Raw genomic sequence first — 18,611 nt, 5'->3', positions numbered from 1 at the left:
GATCACTAGGCGTGCTCTGGGTCGTTTCAGACTTTTTCTTTACGGACTATTTAGTATTAGCTTGGTTCTTAATTGTTTTCTTAACAAGAAGAGTAGGCTGATTATGCGGACTTGTCATCGCGTTGGTTTTTTCGGTGTTTTTTCGACCGTCCTCTGAAATATCATTTTTATGGATATCTCCTCCTCCTTCTTAGGTACACGGTGGAAAAAGACGGGAAAGCGCTTAATTTCGAAAACGACTTTCCCATGTACCTATAACCTTGGATTAGGCACCAGATCGGCATCCAACACGACCGAGACCGTCCGACACACCCACCCATCGAACTGTTGGCCTGTTGGCATTAATAAAAGTCTTATTAACCCCCTTTCCCATATACCTTTCTTTTACCTTTCTTTCATCTCCCCACTCGTGCTCGTACGACTTCCACAACGTCTAAACGTGCTGTGCGACTTCGTCCCGGGTGGCATATTGAGCCGCATTGGCCATACAAGAGCTTATTTCCTTTACTACAATATGTCCACATTCAACACAACATCTACTGCCTCCATTACGCCGCCATTCGGCTTTGGATATCCTACTCCCATGCCCTCAACATTGGCCAACCACAATAACAACGCAAGCCAAACGGTGAATTATCCCAGTCCTCCCGTTAATGTTTCTTCGCCCCCACAAGAAAACTCTCACCGGGTGAGCAAGGCTATGAAGGGCAAGCGAGTCCATGCGTGCCAGCGCCCTGGATGTTCGAAGGTATGTACCATTCTAATATTGCCAATGAATCATCTCGCTTACCACCATGACACAGGTCTTTACCAGAGCTGAACACCGCAGACGACATGAGCTCAGCCATGATCCTAAAAAGCAATACCCTTGCACATACGAACGATGCAAAAAGGCATACCATCGTCCGGATTACTTGACCCAGCATTTGGCCCAACAGTGAGTAATACCCCAGCAGTTGACAATAATTGAATCCGTGGACTGACCTGGATGCAAGTGCGACTTCAGCACCAAAGGAAAACGTATCATACGCCCACAGTGACAGATCATCTCGCCAGTCGAGCCTGCAACAACAGATGCAGTCGCAACCAGCCAAATCACCTCCGATTCCATTTCAAGTGGATACCACCGACAGTTATCCCGGGATATGGGGAATCATGGATTCCTCAATGTCATACCCTCAGTATTCCAGCGGCCAGAGCCAATCTTCCGCATCCGCTCACGACCACCCATCCCCCTATTCCTATACGACCGACATATGCAGCTCACCCGTGGCGAGCGAGTCCCTTTCGAATCCTCAATATCCCACTTCGGGCATGCCGGTAGAGACGGTAACTGCCATCGATCAATACCTCCGGAGCATCCTGAAGCCCGAAGCCTTTTCGACACCCTACCAGCAGACGGACCCCTCGATTTGGAGCTCTGATATTGATATCGATCCTACGTTGACAAAGATCGAGAGCCTAGTGAGTGCAATCTAAAACCGTTTCCAGCAAGAACACAAATGCTGATAATTATTTCAGGACCAACTACCGCTCTATTCATGGCCTCCCACCCACCACTTCCAATACGAGGATCATCCAGTGCAGATGAACCACCCGTCCGACAACCGTTGAGAATTATTCATACTAGTAATTGATACGCTTAGTTTGGGCTTTTGATTTGCTTTAGCGTTTTTCTCTCTCTCTCTTCAGCCGATATGATACCATGACAATGCGTTAATATGAGACAAATTTGATTTAACTTAATTTGAACTCCTTTATTGAAGACTCTACATAAGAATACGCACTACCTGCACGTTATTCACGAATCGCGATCTCGGTGCCTCGTGAGGTTGTCTTGTCAATAATCACATTATTACGGTACCCATTAGGATCTAGACAAAAATTCCCCAAGTCCTTGAATACTTGTATTCATAGTCTCTACATTGATGTACAACATGGTCTGCTCAAAGAGCTCCTCCACGTGTTAGCACTGGGAAATAGCCCCGTTACGATCTGGAATGCGTGCAGCCTTGTAGGTTGGATCTATCGATTAAATGTACGAACGACCTTCCCAATGTCAGGGTATTGCACCGCGATACTATGACATGGCCGGTTTTAATTACTCGAATTTTATACGCGCCGTTTGTGACATCCCTTGCATGAGGCTAGTTTCGGTGGCCCACATATGCACACGCGCACGCAAAGTCTGCTCTTAGAAGCGGCAACCTGGCGAAGCGCCTTATTGCGCCACCCGACAGCGCCTACCAACAAGTAGCCTATTATCACACCGCTTTGAAAATGGTAACACTATATTTGCTTTTTCTTGGTATTCTGAAAGGGGCATCTGGTGATCTGATCTTATCAGTACATTGTTGGGAAAGGCCGCTACTTCTAGGATAGGCGTTGTTTCTCTAGTGGGAATTGCCGTTTTATCGCTCGTCCTTATGTACTGTCTGTGCGCCTAGGAGTCAGTTGCAGAAGCTTACTCATTACACTAGAGCATTACGCTAGAGTTGGGGGTCTGGCAAGAAGTTCAATGTGCACCTGGCTGGTGAATATATTCAATAAGACCATATTTGAAAGACTGAAATTTGGTCAGCCGACTGAATTGAGCCAGGCTTTCACTCGATCTTCAAGTTGACCAACAGGCTCTTTCGAGTCTTGATCGTCAGCCTCGTCTTCCCAATCATATTCATCTTCCTCCCAAATGCCCTCGAGCCAGGCATCTTCATATATAGTTTCCGACGGTTTACCCTCTCCGTTGATGCCAAACCAAAGGAAGGCATACAATGTGGCTTCTTCGGAAGCCTCTTGATCAAGTTCCCTCGTAGGGAACCTTCTCTGCTCCCTGATACCAATCATATCGGAAGGACATTCGGTAACCGTCGAAAGGGGTGCTATTGAAAACCCCTGGTCCTGAATAACCGAGCCTTCTTCTAAGTTCCAATTCCAATGGTGGTATTGGTACTCATGTCGAGCGCATTTCAAGTGTGTAGTAACTCGAAGGGCACAATCCTTTGGTAAGCACGACCCCCAGGGTGCCCAAGGTGTTTGAGGCCTGGTTTCATATAACAGCTCGTCATCCTCGATTTGAGGAAGATGTAGTAAGCGCCATACGTCTGGCCTTGAGATGTGCTCAGGCTTCCCATGCGTGTATGGACCCGAACCTGGAATATCCATGAAGCTTTGAAGACAGCCAGTCCAGGGAAATCCAAGTGCATTAATAGGAGACGTGCCTTTTCTTACTTTTTGAATGATTTTTGGGGTTAGCCCACCGGCAACCGCTCCAATCCAAAGAGCACCTATATTAGGTCGACGTATTGCACCGATTAGAGCAAGTACTTCGTAATCGTGGCTACCCGTGGGAGATGTCTCAGCTAGTATCTCTTCGAAAAGCGGATGCAGCCAGGGAGCGACGAGATTGCATGGGACGTCGGGCTCGCAGAATGATCCACAAAGAGTAGATAGCACTACTTCCGGACTACAGCTCAAAGTCATGTAGTAGGGCAGCTCTTCGTATAAACTGGACCAAAGCGATGGAATAACATCTATGGGAGTCGTAGATTGTTGACCACCAGATGCTCTTGGAAAGGGAAGTTGGACAGTCGAGCCATAGTATTCATGTGTTGGGAGCGTTATGGCTGTCATAAGCGCGATAGGAAGTTGGCTACCCAGGTTATGGAAATGTGCAAACTCAGCTAGAACATCAAAAGCTTTCTCTGCGGTTAAGGGTGTATATGAGGAGGTTGGCGAGAGTCCCTTCTGATTGATAGCGAAACGTGTATTGCATGTCCGTGACACCGCCCACGGGGCGAGAAATTCGTGGCGGTGGCTTTCCACCCTTCTCGTTGAGCTAGTATTGCATACCACCACCGAGTTATATTTTCATCTGCTGCCCTAACATCGATTATATCAGTCTCTGGCAGATCGCAAGAGTCTTCATCGTAGTGTTCGATCTTGGAGGCTGTATATTGCATAGTAGCACCCTCCCCTTGAATTTCAACAAATCGTGCAGAGAGTACATAACACCATCCAATTGTCAGGATCCCCAAGTAGTTTGGACCGGTGTGTTTTTCTTCCGTTGTGCCAATCCAAGAATTGAAGGCATTCCCTTCGAAACTATAGGGAATAGCAACACTAGTGCCGACCTTGAGCATAGCATCGGCTGTCCTTTCTTTCGCAATGCTGTCGCAATCCGAGTTTCCTACTAATTTCCAAGTCGAGGAAGCTTGCATGCAAAGAACAAGAGGAGAAACTCCATAAGGGCGGGCATAGGTTGTTTCGGATCGTACATGCAGTTTTGGAATTCTATGAAGAATGTGGCGAGGGTTTGTGTACTCTGGATTCAAGCCATGATCCCGATAGGCATGAGCTAGTGATGTCAGGCGATACCAATAGTCCCGACTTTTTTCCAGCGCCTCATCAACATGGCGTGTCTGAGGCTGGATAGTGTCGAGATCTTCAATAACCTATAACCAGACAAGACAAATTAGCATGCAATGCTCTAGAAGCAATTCTAAGCACTGACCGAGGAAAGCCGTGGAGGATTTAAAGTCTCCTTTCTCTTGACCGACTCTTGTATTGGGCACATCGAAAGGCGTGAATAGCTGTGGCGAGTAAGTTGTAGACTAGCGAGGTATATTAGACTGATGAATATATGATCGGAAATCTAGGATGGTTTTCATATGATGAGTCAAACATATATCCCCTGAAAGAGTACTGGGGGTTTATATATCTGGTGTGGCTGATGTGGCTTAGGGGGCAGTTCGCATGGCAGCGTAGTTGGCACAGCCACATAAAGGATCACCTTCTCCATCGGAACTTATAAATTGATCACTAAGATCAAAGAAAGCTACATAGTTTCGCAAGATATACTGCAAGTTGGGCAAATGAATTGCTATCTTGATAGGAGCTCACATGAGACCAACTCTTTTTCATGCAGCATACAATCTCGGAACTGTGATTTAGTGAATACTACTAGTGAAATTCGAAGTATAAGAGGGCCCCCAAGTAAGCTGATTGCTATCTTACTTGTATACCCATTTAGTATAATTCCTATTCGCCCTGAACTCTAGCCCTCAATTTGTTGTACAGCCTGTAAAATCCATATCCATATTATCACAGAACTCCGGGTCTTGGTCCTAAAGTATCCCATTAGTTCCGTGAGTGTGCGTAGATGATGAATATTATAATATATGCTAATCTATGTTTCATACCAGGCGTTAAACATTAGAAACGTTCAAGCTATATCATGCCCTAGATTGCAAGAATCAGTAACTGAAACAACGATACATTCCTAATAGGTAGGACATCTTCTCGCCGATCATCACATCTGGCACGCTCTTATTTTGAATTTGTTCTCTGCATGCTTCTCTCTTCTTGGTTCTCTGAAATCGTTGTTCCCTCACCGTTTCTTCATCGCTTCTCATCCATCCACTTTCGTTCATTATCACCGGTTTGACTCATCGCTCACTTATCCAATCGACAAGTCCAACAAAATGACTTCCTCTATCAAGCTTGATGACAAGCTCTCCGAGCTCAAGGCAGCTGATGTTCGACTGCTCATTTATGGTTCTCTATGCCACGATGGCAAGGTCAGTATCCAGACTCACATCATGCCTCCTATTTCTGTCTAATAACATTTACTTCATAGATTGACTCCGAGAAGCTTGCCACTCTCGCTAGTATGAAGAAGACATCCGCCAATACCAACTACTGGCGTGCTAAGCACCACCTTGAGGGAATTCTTGGTGTGAAAGTGCAGTCTCCTACCCAGGCTGTCAATTCCAAGGATGACGACACCAACGCTGGTCCAACTAAGAAGTCCCGTTCTGGTACCAAGCGTGGCGTGACTAAAGACACATCCTTCAGGAAGGCGGATAAAGCTCCCAAGCGTCGCAGGACCACCGCCAAGTCTGTGCCTGAGCGGGCTCAGGAGGAGAAGTCCAGCGACGCTGACCCTGCCGACACTGCCGACCTGACCGAGTAGGTCGCTACTTGTGTCATCATGTCGCCTTGAACTGAGACTTCCCAAGAGAGAGAACGGAATGAAGCGGACGAAGGAATGGAATCTGGGAATTGTTTCACTGCGGCGTCGATATGCTCGGACACGGAAAAGATGGTTTGACCATACCATTTGTCTTCTAATTTGAATCTTTGAAATGGAACATATCTCACAAAAAAAACGCAGTTGCGTCACAAGTACACTGTTCAAACACTTCTCAACCGCCGGCTGCGTAATCTGACCGAAGCCGAGCTAAATGGGTTCGGACCATTGAGAGTTGTGTTATAGGTCGCATTGCTATCCAGCACTTTCAGAATCACTGTACTGTTCCCCTCTCGGTAGTCGCTTGTCGGGGTCCCATGAGTCCGATAACCGCCGTGTGGCTTCAAATGGTGGCTACCCGTTGCAATGTCCTTTCTCAAAAGCACCCTCTCAAACACCTCTAACGCAGCCAATGGCTGGTAGAAAGGTACTTCGTGGCCGGACTCGTAAATTCGCACAAAGCTAAACAAGTCACTTTGACGAACTTGTCCATGAACAACGCCGTCCGAAGTGGTGATGTTCACGAAGCCTGCGTGATTATACCCTGGGGCATTGATCTCCTCAGCCACAACTTGTCCACCGAGCCAATTGCAGTTGAAGTCGCTAGAACTCGAATTAGCATAGGCTAGTCATCTGATCACATGGGAGGTCTCACGCATCCCCGAAATACAGCAATACCTGTACTCCAGCTTCCAACAACTTCCTCACATTCTCTATCGTCGCAGACTCGCGGTCGTCGTCGCCTGTGCTTCCGAAGGCATTGCCCACAGTCCCGGAGAACTCCGAGAAATTCTGGTATGCTCCAATAGCGGCTTGAACCTTGGGGCTGTTGAGATAATCGACGTAGAATTCGTATGGGAAGGGATCGGGTGTCAACTCTCGCATATCATACTCGTCGCGCCCTGAGTAGATATCAAAGAGCGACTCAACCTTCGAGGCGCAGAAGTCGTCTGCCGCAGAGCAAATATCGTTTCGACCTGTCGCGTAACATTCCCGAGTCCGATCGACGCAGTTACCTTCTCCATAGAGATTGTTGTACCATTCGGCCTGCACCGACTCGTTGTACGGGTTGTAGTCGTAAGTGTTTCCTGGGAAGATAGAGAAGTTGTAGTACGCCTGGTATTGAATCAGCGGATCGAACCAGCCATTTCCAATAAGGACGTTTTCAAGATCGATCCGAATCGAGCCATGGGGCTTTTTTGCGTTCTGTTTGACAAAATACTCTGGGCCGAAATTAGCGCCAGTCGCATCTAGGAGTGTTTGCGATCTTTACCGTTGAAGACTGGGCCATAGTGCCCCCCGTAGCTCTCAGTGGCGAAGTTGAAGCCATTTCTCGAGTACTTTGGGAAGGCACCCATGAACCCTTGTAGTGTCTTCCACATATTTGGGGCCGCACGTGCAGTTGTATTAGGGACTAGGGCAATGTCTGGCTTGGAGTATGTGCCGCATGTCCCAAGGTCCTGGGCATAATCAGGGCACTCCTCGCTGGGCAACTGGATAATATTGCCATCGTCATCCTCGTAAGCTGGAATCGGGATTGTATATGATAGTCCAACCGTGGCAGGCTGGTCGACAAAGAGCTGGTGACAAGTTGAGCTAGAGTCTCGGCAAACAAAGAGTGCAAACTTACCATATTGCTCACGTTGCTCCAAGAATAAGGGTTGTTGTATACATTTCCGTCATAGTCAACTCCACAGGGGCCTAGCTCCTGGAATAGCCCGATCATGGACGATGATCCCGGTCCTCCATTGATCCAAACTGTAAGAGGTGCCTTGTTTATTGTCAGTGCACGTGATCAATGGATTCAATGCTCAAACGCCTTGGGAACATACGTCTTTAGGATCTCCGTTTCTAGCCTCGAAGAACCACCTGTGCTAGTCAGTCGATGTCTAGGGCTCATCCCTATCGCGAATGCTTACCAGAAAATATGCTCGTCCTCACCAACATCAGCGTAACCAGAATAACTCTTCACACTGGGGTCTTGTTCACAAATCCCAGGAGGCACTTCCTTATATCGCACATTGATGCCGGCATGTCCTTTCTTGGTGATCAAGTTGGTGGGTGCGGGCACAAATTGTGCCGTGGCATAGCTCGCCAGCACTGCTAACAAAACGTTCGTGTATAGCACCATTTTGAATGGATATCCCCAATCAAACCCGAGGTTCAAGCCATATCTTATACCATTGATTCCAGATAACCCCGCTCGGCAGGAGATATCCACTTTACATTGCTAGGATCAAACGGGACGGCCAGAAACTACTAAGATCGCCCAGTTGGGTCTTTTTGGTCTAAAGCCGACGGATCTCCGACTCGACGTCTTCTGAAGCCCGGAAATAGGCGAATTGCTTATCATTCAAGCTTATTAGTGCTTAGTTGAGTTTTGGGGATCATATTGATAGCCTCGGTGTACACAATTCCACAACTCAGACCACATCCTGCTCAGTTGCCTTGCATAACTCGGAAATTATATCCATTATTATTCTTTATTATATGTTGTACATATTAATGTCAGCCAGCAATTCTAGAATCTATTAAACACAATTTGACAAGAAAATCAAACCCTCTTGAACGGCCTCCCTTCATTCTTTCCTGCATCAGTCTTCATAAAGTACCACTTATGCGCCTCGAAATCCTCCAATGATGGGAGACCAGTTCCAGTGTTTCCAGCAAATGAGATATCTCCGTCAATAACCTTGATATCAGAAGCACCGACAGTCACATTGTTAGGCGAGGTGATCCAATACTCAGGGCTGATATGAACATAGCCCATGGCCAGCAACGGCAGCTTAGGCACCGGGTCATCGGTGTGAGTGAAGCGGTAGTTGTTCCCCTGAGCCGTGATATGCTTAGCCAAAGGCACGTTCGCCACCCGCGGCGAGGCATACGCATACAGCTTAGCCGACGGGTAGCCTTTGCCCCGGAGATCAGCCACGGCAAGGGTTGCGACAGCGGCACCGAGACTGTGGCCCACTACAGCCAGCTCGTAGCCGGGGTTCTGGGAGACGGCTTCTTTCAGTTCTTTGATGATGTCGTCGCGGACAAGCACCCAGGAGCCCCAGAAGCCAAGGTCGGCGAGGCATCCATCACAGAGATCAGGGTTTGTGTATACGAATATGGCATCGCTGACCCAGTTGCGCACTGAGTATGATCCGCGGAAGGAGAGAACAACTGCCTCGTTGGCGTGGTCTACTGCGATGAAGCCGGAAGTATCTGTGATGGTGGAGCTGTGCATGTGTAAGTAAATTGTTTTGTCGGGTATTGTGTCGGGGACGTCGCTTACTTGGAGAAGTCATAGAATACAGTCGCACCAGCTTCCTCCACTTGGGGGCAGTTTCCTTTCGAACAACTGATCTTGGCGCCCACTTGAGCTGTGTAGTCATCGGCATAGTATGCCGCGGCGGCATACTGGACCCAGAAGTCGAACTGGTTCAGTTCGCTAGTCGAAACATCTAACCGGGTGTGAGCGAGGTGGTCAAGATGCACTGATCAATGTGTGCGGGAATGGTACCTCGAGCTTGCAGTTGACCGGGGAGGGCATGACCCAACGATGCCGCTGCAGATAGCGCTGTGAATAAAGAGAAACGCATGATGGCTTGTTGTCAATCGCGGTACCTAATTGAGGCCAGGGGGACCCATGGCTTTATATGTTCGATCGTCCCTGGCAAATTCATACAGTATGTTCCTGAATGGGTTCCACACTTGCGCAAGCCATTTCCTGTCAGAGGAACCAATAAACAACGGCATATGATAAAAATACGATACTAGTCTCCGTGACGAGGGAATTCAGCACAGTTCCATACAATGATCGACGAAATAGATCAAATTTGGAGGCATTGGTGGAGCCGGGGAATTATTTCATTCCGGTCAGTCCGGCAATTAAGGCAATGCAGAATCTGAGATCGCGTGTGCTCTAAGTAAGGCAACGCCGAACCCGAAACCGGGTGTACTCCAAGTAAGGAGTACTCTATACAATCACATTAATATAGGGAGTGGGTGACATATGTTTATCTCACATGAAAATCTATAGATCGGAAGCTTCCAGCCTCAGCCAGGGCTGAACTGCTCAGCTCAGCCCGAAGTTAGTTTGATTAAAATCGGGTCCCTGCCAAGACATGCAAGGTGACTCCGTACTCCGTACTTTCCGTACTTCGCAAGAACCTCTAGAACAAAGTGTTTACGGAGTAGCGTTGTTCGCGTGATCAGATTTGACGGTCTCAAACGGTAAAATTCAACTGTAATCGTGATAGTAATCGTTAACAATAGTGGAGCTCATGGCTCAAACAACTTTTATTCAACTCCGGCTTATAGATTTCACATTAAGCAGCCATCCTTGATGCTAGAGTGCAAATCACTCATTCCCACTCGCACGCGGCGATAGCCGGTGCGGTGGGTCTTCTTCGCGGCATTTTCCTTAGCTTTCAGGCTTTCCACGCTGGCGGACCCAGCTTGCGCATAGCTCACGGGGGTGGGTTTTGCGGATGCCCCAGTAGATTCAAGGGCATAAACCTCAACCATCCATTCATACCAGACCTTGCGGTCATCGGTTTGACGGTACATCGTGGCAACGATCTCACCGTTCTCGGGAACACTAAGAGGGGTCTGGAGAGGGTTGTCAGTATGATGGGAAGGACAGAAGCGAGAGGTTTAGTTGGAAGGTTTCAAAAATACTAACCTTCAAGGGGAAGTAGATGGGGAACCAGCTGATCATGCTTGCGCTCTTGGCATCCATGGTCACCGGGTTGGTTGACAACTCCACATCACCGTAGAGCACTGTTTCAAAGTAGCCCGCCAGACCGTGGCACACGCCTCGGTTCTGGCAAGGGAAAGCCAGACGTGTTTGGCGCACATTATGGGCGTTGGAGATGGTCGACTGCATGGGGGACTGAGGAGGAATGTGTCGGTTCGGGTGAGAGAAAGACCATGCGGTCTGCACAAAGGGAGTGGGGAATTCAGTAGTAGAGAATGACGACGACGGGGTGGATGCCCGGTTTCCATTATTGGGGTTGGAGCTTTCAGCACTAGGAGGCGTCTCGGTAGTGGAGAGGAAGTCAATAGCATGAAGCATCACGACATATGGGGTCTCTGGGGCGGCCGGGTTGGACACCGTCTGGTGCACAACATCCGCGTGCAATTTGGGAGCGGAGATCGGAGTGAAATGTGCCGAATACGAGGCTGGAATGGAAATGCCGTGGACGGGGTTGATCACGTCGTTCACACCATCCAGACATTCTGGAGAAAGCTCATTGTCCGCAAAGGAGCCCAACAGCTCCGAGACAAGGATATCGACATGGGTGTGGCACATAGCCGATGCCTGGAATTCAGAAATTTCTGATGGCCGATCATGCTGGCCATCCTTCGGAGACTCAAGTAACGAGCTCTCGATCCCAAGGGATTCGCCCACGGGGCCAGTAGCGACCGTAGTCGACTGCTGTCGGACCAGAGGTCCTTTCCAACTTCGCATATCTGACTGGACCAGGGTGACCTTACCACCCCAAATTGTGTCGTTGTGTCGCTGTAGCAACACAAACGCATTCTGGTTCTTCTCCACTGCCCAAAGATCAATATCCACTCCAGCGTCTGCGCTAGCCTTCAGGGCGCGAGTGACTAGCGGGCCGCGACCAGCTCCCACAACTGCGAGAATCACTTTTCCGTCCGGGTGAGACGTGGCCTTCTTCTGGTCGGCCCAGTCTCTCAATGCCTTGTAGATTGCCTTTTCATACCACTCGTATTTGATGGGATCCTTTTCAAACACTTCATATGTGATACTCTCCAAATTGACTGTGAGCGGCTGTAGAGGTGCCTGCAAGTAGTCCTGGTATCCCACACCAAATCTCTCAATTGCTGTCCGCGGGGGTTGGCGCTGCTGCAGATTGCGAATATACGAGAGATGTGGAGTGGGGTCCTGGTGCTTCTTGCCAGCCTGTGACAGACTTGGATAGTCAGATCCAGATAGCGAAGCCGTGTTGGTATCAGGGTCTTCGATATTTTCAAGTCCAGGGATAGGACCAACACCACAAAGGATAATCCACGGCGCAGTCCGAAGACGCATCATCTTTGCAATCAAACCTTGGTGTGACTTGGACAAGACTGGGTATCCTTTCTGGTTCTTGAGGAACGTCGAGCCATCAATCGTCAGTAAACGCACTGGTTCCGAATGCCATCGGGATTGCACAAACAGAGACGGTAGTTGCTTCGGCAAAGAAAGGGCTGTGATCCAGATCAGCTTTAGTTCAGAATATTGTGACAATGGCGATGGGCCATTGAAAGGGAGGGTTAGCTCATACCAACGAACAGTCTTGTGTGGTATTTGCAGGTCTTTCTAATTGAATCCCAAGCATCCCAACTCCCAAACGGATCAATCTTGAGTGGATCCCCCTCATCTGGCGCCAGGTATTCTGCTCGAGCAAGGGGGGCCAAGTCGCCCATTGTGTCAACTTCAGCCTCTGGGTTGTCAACCATCTGCTGCCAAATATGAAATTGGATGTAGGGACCGAGGTCTAGGGCATCTTGAACCGCGCGCGCATAGTAGATGACACCCTCAGAATGCAAGGCACCGTGATGCAACTTAGGGCCAGGAATCAAAAGATATCCAATGCCGCAAAACGCAGCATACGCAACTTCCAACATCAGAACTTGCCGGGACAAGTCTGCAATCAACGGGTCAGGAGAGCATAGATCAATCCAGCTACTGGTTACACCAACCAATTGGCTGGTTGCATCATTCGGGGTAAGATACGAATCTGCCTTCGAGAGGGGTGGAACCACCACAGGCCGAGTGTTCTGGGTAGTAGCCATGGTCCCAACAACATCGTAAGTTGGGGACTGCAGAGTCGCCAAATAAGAGGACAATAGCCCTAGGACGCGCGAGTGGAAATGAGATGTCGTGATCGGAACAGTCATCATATCATACTATCAAATCAAGTTAGCATTTATGAAGGGAATGTTACAGGTAAGAAAAGAACCAACATTACTCTCGTGTACGTTTTGGATGACCCGAGGGGTCACAGTAACTAGTCTGTTGTGCTCATGGTGCCCGACGCAGAAAGCTGGCCCGGGATCCTCTGAAGAATTGTAGCTCTCCATATTGACAGAGAAGTCTAGCGCAATGGTGGGGGTGGTCTGGAACTAGGGATGTGGATAAAGGCTCGTGGTGAGCAATAGAGGAGCTAATACGCTTGATATCAGGCAGTCCTATGCAAACAAGCCACGTGCATCAGACAAACTGGCTCAGAGAAGTCCAGCCAAAAACACACAGGGCGTCAACCAGCTCGAAGATTATCGATCCCTTTGTGGAGAGCGGCAGAATAGTCTGGCGGTGAGCCTGATAGGCAGTTGTGGCGCTCGGCCGACCTTCCTATCTCATATTTTTTTTTCTTCGGTATCTCAGCTTCTTCTCTCCCCCGAGTTTGCCCTTCAACACTCTTTTTGCTTTCACCTCCACCATGGCTGATAACCGATCCGATTCCGAAGGGGGCGCGCGAGCGAAGCGCCAGAAGATGGACGCTGGGGACCCAAAGAACAACCCCTACCTCGCTCACATGTACGAGAACAACAATGGCTCCGACAACACGGCCCTGGCCAAGTTCAAGCGACACCAGACAACCGCAGCGATGGCGAAAAAGGCCGAAGATGGCGATATCAACCCTTTCAGTGGCCGACCTTTTTCCAGCAAATATTTCTCAATCCTGAAGACCCGTCGCGATCTGCCTGTCCATACGCAACGGTGAGTGCTGCCCGACAGCCATTCCGGAAGAAATATATATACTGACCATTTTATTCAGTGATGAGTTCCTGCAACTCTACCAACAATCCCAGATCCTTGTCTTCGTTGGTGAGACTGGTTCCGGAAAGACTACGCAGATCCCGCAATTCGTCCTCTACGATGATCTCCCTCAAACTCAGGGCAAAATGATTGCTTGTACGCAGCCCCGACGAGTGGCTGCCATGTCCGTCGCCCAACGTGTCGCGGCTGAGATGGATGTCAAGCTTGGAGAGGAAGTTGGTTACAGTATCCGTTTCGAAGATATGACCGGCCCGAAGACCATCATGAAGTACATGACTGATGGTATGCTTCTTCGAGAGGCTATGAACGATCCCAACATGTCGCGCTACAGCACAATCATTCTTGACGAGGCTCACGAGAGAACCATGGCGACAGATATCCTGATGGGTCTTTTGAAGGAAGTTGTGGTGCGTCGGCCAGACTTGAAGATTATTATCATGTCGGCTACTTTGGATGCGCAAAAGTTCCAGCGGTACTTCATGGACGCGCCCCTTCTCGCCGTCCCCGGTCGTACCCACCCTGTCGAGATCTTCTACACCCCTGAACCTGAGCAAGATTACGTCGAGGCCGCAGTTCGGACTGTGCTGCAAATCCACGCCACTGAAGGTGAGGGAGATATTCTTCTTTTCTTGACTGGTGAGGAAGAGATTGAGGATGCTTCACGAAAAATCGCGCTTGAGGGAGATGAGATGGTTCGCGAGGCAGACGCTGGTCCTATCAAGGTCTACCCTTTGTACGGTAGTCTTCCTCCTCACATGCAACAGCGCATCTTCGATCCTGCACCACCTCCTCGCCGACCAGGCGGCCGACCCGGGCGCAAGGTCATTGTGTCAACCAACATCGCCGAAACATCTCTTACCATCGATGGTATTGTGTACGTCGTGGATCCTGGATTCTCCAAGCAAAAGATTTACAACCCCCGCATTCGTGTCGAGTCACTCCTCGTTTCCCCTATTTCCAAGGCCTCCGCGCAGCAGCGAGCTGGTCGTGCCGGTCGTACACGTCCCGGAAAGTGCTTCCGTCTTTACACCGAGGGCGCATTCAAGAAGGAATTGATTGAGTCAACTTACCCCGAGATCCTGCGGTCAAACTTGTCCTCAACCGTGCTCGAACTGAAGAAGCTTGGTGTTGATGATCTCGTCCACTTCGATTTGATGGACCCGCCTGCGCCAGAGACTCTGATGAGAGCATTGGAAGAACTGAACTATTTGGCCTGTCTGGATGATGATGGAAACCTTACTCAGCTGGGTCGTCTGGCCTCCGACTTCCCTCTCGACCCTGCCCTTGCTGTTATGTTGATCAGCTCTCCCGAATTCTACTGCTCTAATGAAATCCTTTCCATCACCGCCCTTCTGTCTGTACCGCAGGTCTTCGTTCGTCCTCCTGCCCAGCGCAAGCGTGCCGACGAAATGAAGAACCTGTTTGCCCACCCCGACGGAGACCATTTGACAATGCTGAACGTCTACCACGCATACCGAAGCAGTGACGCCCAGGCAAACCCCAAGCAGTGGTGCCACGACCACTTCCTCTCCCAGCGGGCTCTCCAATCCGCCGATAATGTCCGCTCCCAGCTGCTCCGCATCATGGAACGCCAGGATCTCGAGATGATCTCCACTGCCTTCGATGACAAGAAGTACTACGAGAACATCCGCCGCGCCCTTTGCGCCGGTTTCTTTATGCAAGTCGCGAAGAAGGATACAGGCGGCAAGAGCCAATACCTTACCATCAAGGACAACCAGAATGTGCTCCTGCACCCGTCCACCGTCTTGGCTCACGAGGCCGAATGGGTTTTGTATAACGAATTCGTTCTCACAACCAAGAACTACATCCGTACTGTCACTGCCGTCAAGCCAGAATGGCTTTTGGTATGTTACCCATTCCTCTCTTATAACCACTATAGATTTACTAACTGTTTTCCAGGATATCGCCCCTACATACTACGATATCAACAGCTTCCCCAAGGGTGACATCCGCTCTGCCCTTACTCGTGCTGCTGATCGCCTAGCTCGCAAGGAGAAGATGCGCGCCGAGAAGCGTCGATAGACCACTTGTTTCTGTTCAGCCTAAAATTCACGCATGATACGCTTGTTTGTCGCACTGCTTCCTTCTCATCACGATGTCAATATATTGAATAGAATTTTTGCTTTCTTGCTCTTCTCCATACCATATTTACTCCCGGACAATCCTTTTTCGGCCGTTGCCTTCAACCAGTCTTCGAAATCTGTCCAATTTGGGAGACTGGATCAAAATACAATATACTCGAGAGGCTCAGGCCTGGTCACCATGAAATGTTCTTCAAGAAATCAATTTTAAATCAATTGTATGCACCACCAACGCCCTCGGGTGGTTAATACATTCAGGGCTGCTTGCCCAGGGTGTTCCTGTGTGCTCTATTGGAAACAAATGTAGTCATTTAATATACAAGAAATTCTCCTCCGTCTTCAGTGAGTACACGGACAGTCAATGTCCATGATTTGGAAAATCCACGACTCAGCTGGCAAATACTGCAGGCTCGGCACCAGGAGCTGTGCGTTCCAATGATGGTTGGTCAGTGCTGGTTTCTCGCCGCCTGCTTCGCTTGTTTGATTTCCGCGGAGATGGAGATGACACTTGCGATCTGGCGAGGCTGATCCTAGTCGAAGTTCTGGTGAAATTGCGACTTAGTGGGGGAGTTTGGGGTTGGGAGTTTTTGAGGGGTGTGATGGTTTCGACGGGTGGAGGGAGGGTTTCTTCGCTGCTCGGAGTGCGAGAGGATTCTTTCGTGGAGGGGTCTGAGATGTGATGTTTGCGAAGCTCATAGATGAGTTCGCGGAGTTGGGCAACCTCGCCCTTGAGTGTGGAGATGTCCTCATTTACCGTGTTGTCAGCAGGTGTCTTTCCCTCACTGGAAGTTGGCGTTCTGCTACGTCCAAGGGCAGTAAATAAAGCATTCTCTGCATGCTGATCGGCCAGTTTGGCATTGCGTCGGGCGAAGGTATCCTCTGCCGGCACCTCAATTTGGCTCAGGTATTCCCCAAAGGTGTTTCCAAAGTCGTAGCACTTCTGCCACAAGGGGCGGTCAATGTTCTCCCTCGGGGTTTGCTTCGCAGCATTCGACCACCGCTTGTGATCAGCATGGACGAAAGGTCCTGAGTCCGACTGTCGTGATATAAGTCTTGGATCAAAGCCACTGTGCACGGCAGCTTTTACCAATGCATCCGATGCATCTAGTTTGTCACAGGAGTCGCAGAGGCCGACCATTCGCCCAAGCAATCTCTCGACTGAATCTACACGGTGGTCCGTTGATGACAAGAGATAGGTCACAGCTCGTTTCAAGACGTTCACGCCCTTATCCCAGTCCCTTCGAAGGCTGTAAAACCGTAGATAAGTGAACAGGGTTTCCCAACTATCAAAGAAACCTCCGCCACGTGCAGCTTGAAGCCAAGCATCGGCTCGATCGGGCTGGTCGAAACGTAATGCCGCCCCTATCAAGGCGGCATAGATGACGGGATTGCTGCTGTTTAAAGATGGAACAATGAGATCCATACCATTGACCGTACGGTGCTTGTAAACCCCCCTGCTCCCTAGGTTGACGGAGTAGCCTTCTCCGCCGAGCATTTTCAAGAACAAATCGAAATCCTTAAGGTTTTTCGATTTTCTGAAGAAGGTGATGATGGTGATCACGAGCGACGGGTTGAGGAAGAACCGGTTCGGCAATAATGTCCGCAGAAGCAGCTCAACCAGGTCATTTTGGCGGGTCTGGCCAAATGCCATGATCATGAGCCGGAAAGCTGTTGGTCGATCCGGGTCCCTCGAGCTCAGGATGTTGTTGGATATCCGCAGAAGCAGTTCCTGGAGAGGCATCTCCTGGCTCGTGTAGATGCGAATGTCGTTGGTGAGTTCGGCATCAAGGGCCTTGCGCTCTCTTTGCATCTCGCCCAATTGACTCGCGGCATAGTCCTGCGTGATATCACTATATGTGGCGTGTCTGTTTGTTTTCAAGGTGTTCATTCGATGGCGAAGACGATTCAGCTCCTCCAGGAGCTGCGCGACATTTACCTGAGGAGTCTCAAAGTCCGCTGCGTAGTTCATTGAGACGCCCGAGTAACGATGTGCGATAGCCGGTCGTAGCAAAATCCGGATTGCGAATTGCCTTAAAGCAAGTTTCTGAATGGCCTTCAGACGAAGATCATCCTCCAAGACCCAACTAGGTAATGTCTCCTGCGGAAGGAAAATCTCGCTCTCATCCTGCTCATCAATAGTGTGTTCGTCCTCCTCGGCTGGCTTCTCTTCCACCAGTCGAGCCCCGGCCGCGTTAAAACGTGTTCTTTCTGTGTGGAAGGCCCGTATTCTGTTGAAGCTGGTTGGGAATTGGGTTCCGGGAGGGAAACAAGCGACAGTGCCGAATCCCCTCGCTTGTATTAGGCGATTGAGTCCTCGTGTTTCTCTTCGTGATTGCAATGACGCCAGAATGCGCTCCTCTTCGTCCACCAACTCGCTCACCTCGGCCTTGACCGCGGCAATCTTTTCCTCCCAGTCATGTCGGCGGCGATCCTTCACGCTCGCATCGGCAATGGCGGCACCGGCGAAAATGCTGCCGTAAAATGCGGTAACAGAGTTTCCAATCCGAAGTCGTCTCTTACTAGAGGTTGCTGCTCGCGAGGTAACCCCGTTGGTGGTAGTGCTCAAACATCCGACACAGCGGCAGGACGACTGCTTCGAAACAGTACGGGACCACAAACCCTGCATTCTCAGGGCATTGCTATCGCACAATGTGTTCCAAAAGGTAATATTTCAAACTAATGATCAATTGGACTCCTC

The 18,611-nt window shown here is 49.6% G+C and overlaps 8 protein-coding genes across 8 annotated transcripts; 3 read left to right on the top strand and 5 right to left on the bottom strand.

Moving 5' to 3' along the window:
- Positions 1–514: 514 nt before the first annotated feature.
- Positions 515–1,614, top strand: N7518_001909 (uncharacterized protein; the record flags this gene model as incomplete). The annotated part of the gene is made up of 4 exons (XM_057182837.1): positions 515–748; positions 804–937; positions 996–1,464; positions 1,522–1,614. 4 exons carry the CDS (start codon positions 515–517, stop codon positions 1,612–1,614), a joined length of 930 nt encoding a protein of 309 aa, XP_057044287.1.
- A 963-nt stretch (positions 1,615–2,577) lies between these two features.
- N7518_001908 (uncharacterized protein) lies at positions 2,578–4,573 on the bottom strand (the record flags this gene model as incomplete). The annotated part of the gene is made up of 3 exons (XM_057182836.1): positions 2,578–3,823; positions 3,850–4,451; positions 4,511–4,573. The coding sequence occupies 3 exons, from the start codon at positions 4,571–4,573 to the stop codon at positions 2,578–2,580; spliced, it is 1,911 nt and encodes a 636-aa protein (XP_057044286.1).
- A 907-nt stretch (positions 4,574–5,480) lies between these two features.
- N7518_001907 (uncharacterized protein) lies at positions 5,481–5,971 on the top strand (the record flags this gene model as incomplete). The annotated part of the gene is made up of 2 exons (XM_057182835.1): positions 5,481–5,576; positions 5,636–5,971. 2 exons carry the CDS (start codon positions 5,481–5,483, stop codon positions 5,969–5,971), a joined length of 432 nt encoding a protein of 143 aa, XP_057044285.1.
- Positions 5,972–6,192: 221 nt separating this feature from the next.
- On the bottom strand, positions 6,193–8,159 carry N7518_001906 (uncharacterized protein; the record flags this gene model as incomplete). The annotated part of the gene is made up of 6 exons (XM_057182834.1): positions 6,193–6,631; positions 6,684–7,251; positions 7,302–7,608; positions 7,659–7,799; positions 7,861–7,897; positions 7,948–8,159. The coding sequence occupies 6 exons, from the start codon at positions 8,157–8,159 to the stop codon at positions 6,193–6,195; spliced, it is 1,704 nt and encodes a 567-aa protein (XP_057044284.1).
- A 423-nt stretch (positions 8,160–8,582) lies between these two features.
- On the bottom strand, positions 8,583–9,615 carry N7518_001905 (uncharacterized protein; the record flags this gene model as incomplete). The annotated part of the gene is made up of 3 exons (XM_057182833.1): positions 8,583–9,252; positions 9,309–9,477; positions 9,537–9,615. 3 exons carry the CDS (start codon positions 9,613–9,615, stop codon positions 8,583–8,585), a joined length of 918 nt encoding a protein of 305 aa, XP_057044283.1.
- A 724-nt stretch (positions 9,616–10,339) lies between these two features.
- N7518_001904 (protein arginine N-methyltransferase) lies at positions 10,340–13,111 on the bottom strand (the record flags this gene model as incomplete). The annotated part of the gene is made up of 4 exons (XM_057182832.1): positions 10,340–10,627; positions 10,701–12,235; positions 12,313–12,937; positions 12,995–13,111. The coding sequence occupies 4 exons, from the start codon at positions 13,109–13,111 to the stop codon at positions 10,340–10,342; spliced, it is 2,565 nt and encodes an 854-aa protein (XP_057044282.1).
- Positions 13,112–13,470: 359 nt separating this feature from the next.
- Positions 13,471–15,854, top strand: N7518_001903 (DEAH-box ATP-dependent RNA helicase PRP43; the record flags this gene model as incomplete). The annotated part of the gene is made up of 3 exons (XM_057182831.1): positions 13,471–13,751; positions 13,810–15,676; positions 15,732–15,854. The coding sequence occupies 3 exons, from the start codon at positions 13,471–13,473 to the stop codon at positions 15,852–15,854; spliced, it is 2,271 nt and encodes a 756-aa protein (XP_057044281.1).
- Positions 15,855–16,301: 447 nt separating this feature from the next.
- N7518_001902 (uncharacterized protein) lies at positions 16,302–18,539 on the bottom strand (the record flags this gene model as incomplete). The annotated part of the gene is made up of 1 exon (XM_057182830.1): positions 16,302–18,539. The coding sequence occupies one exon, from the start codon at positions 18,537–18,539 to the stop codon at positions 16,302–16,304; it is 2,238 nt and encodes a 745-aa protein (XP_057044280.1).
- Between the last annotated feature and the right edge of the window lie 72 nt (positions 18,540–18,611).

Source organism: Penicillium psychrosexuale (assembly GCF_028828465.1).
Source record: "Penicillium psychrosexuale strain IBT 29551 chromosome Unknown utg000002l, whole genome shotgun sequence".
Classification (NCBI taxonomy): Eukaryota; Fungi; Ascomycota; class Eurotiomycetes; order Eurotiales; family Aspergillaceae; genus Penicillium; species Penicillium psychrosexuale.
The sequence above is the reverse complement of the archived record's forward strand: the minus strand, read 5'-3'. Positions and strand labels throughout refer to the sequence as shown.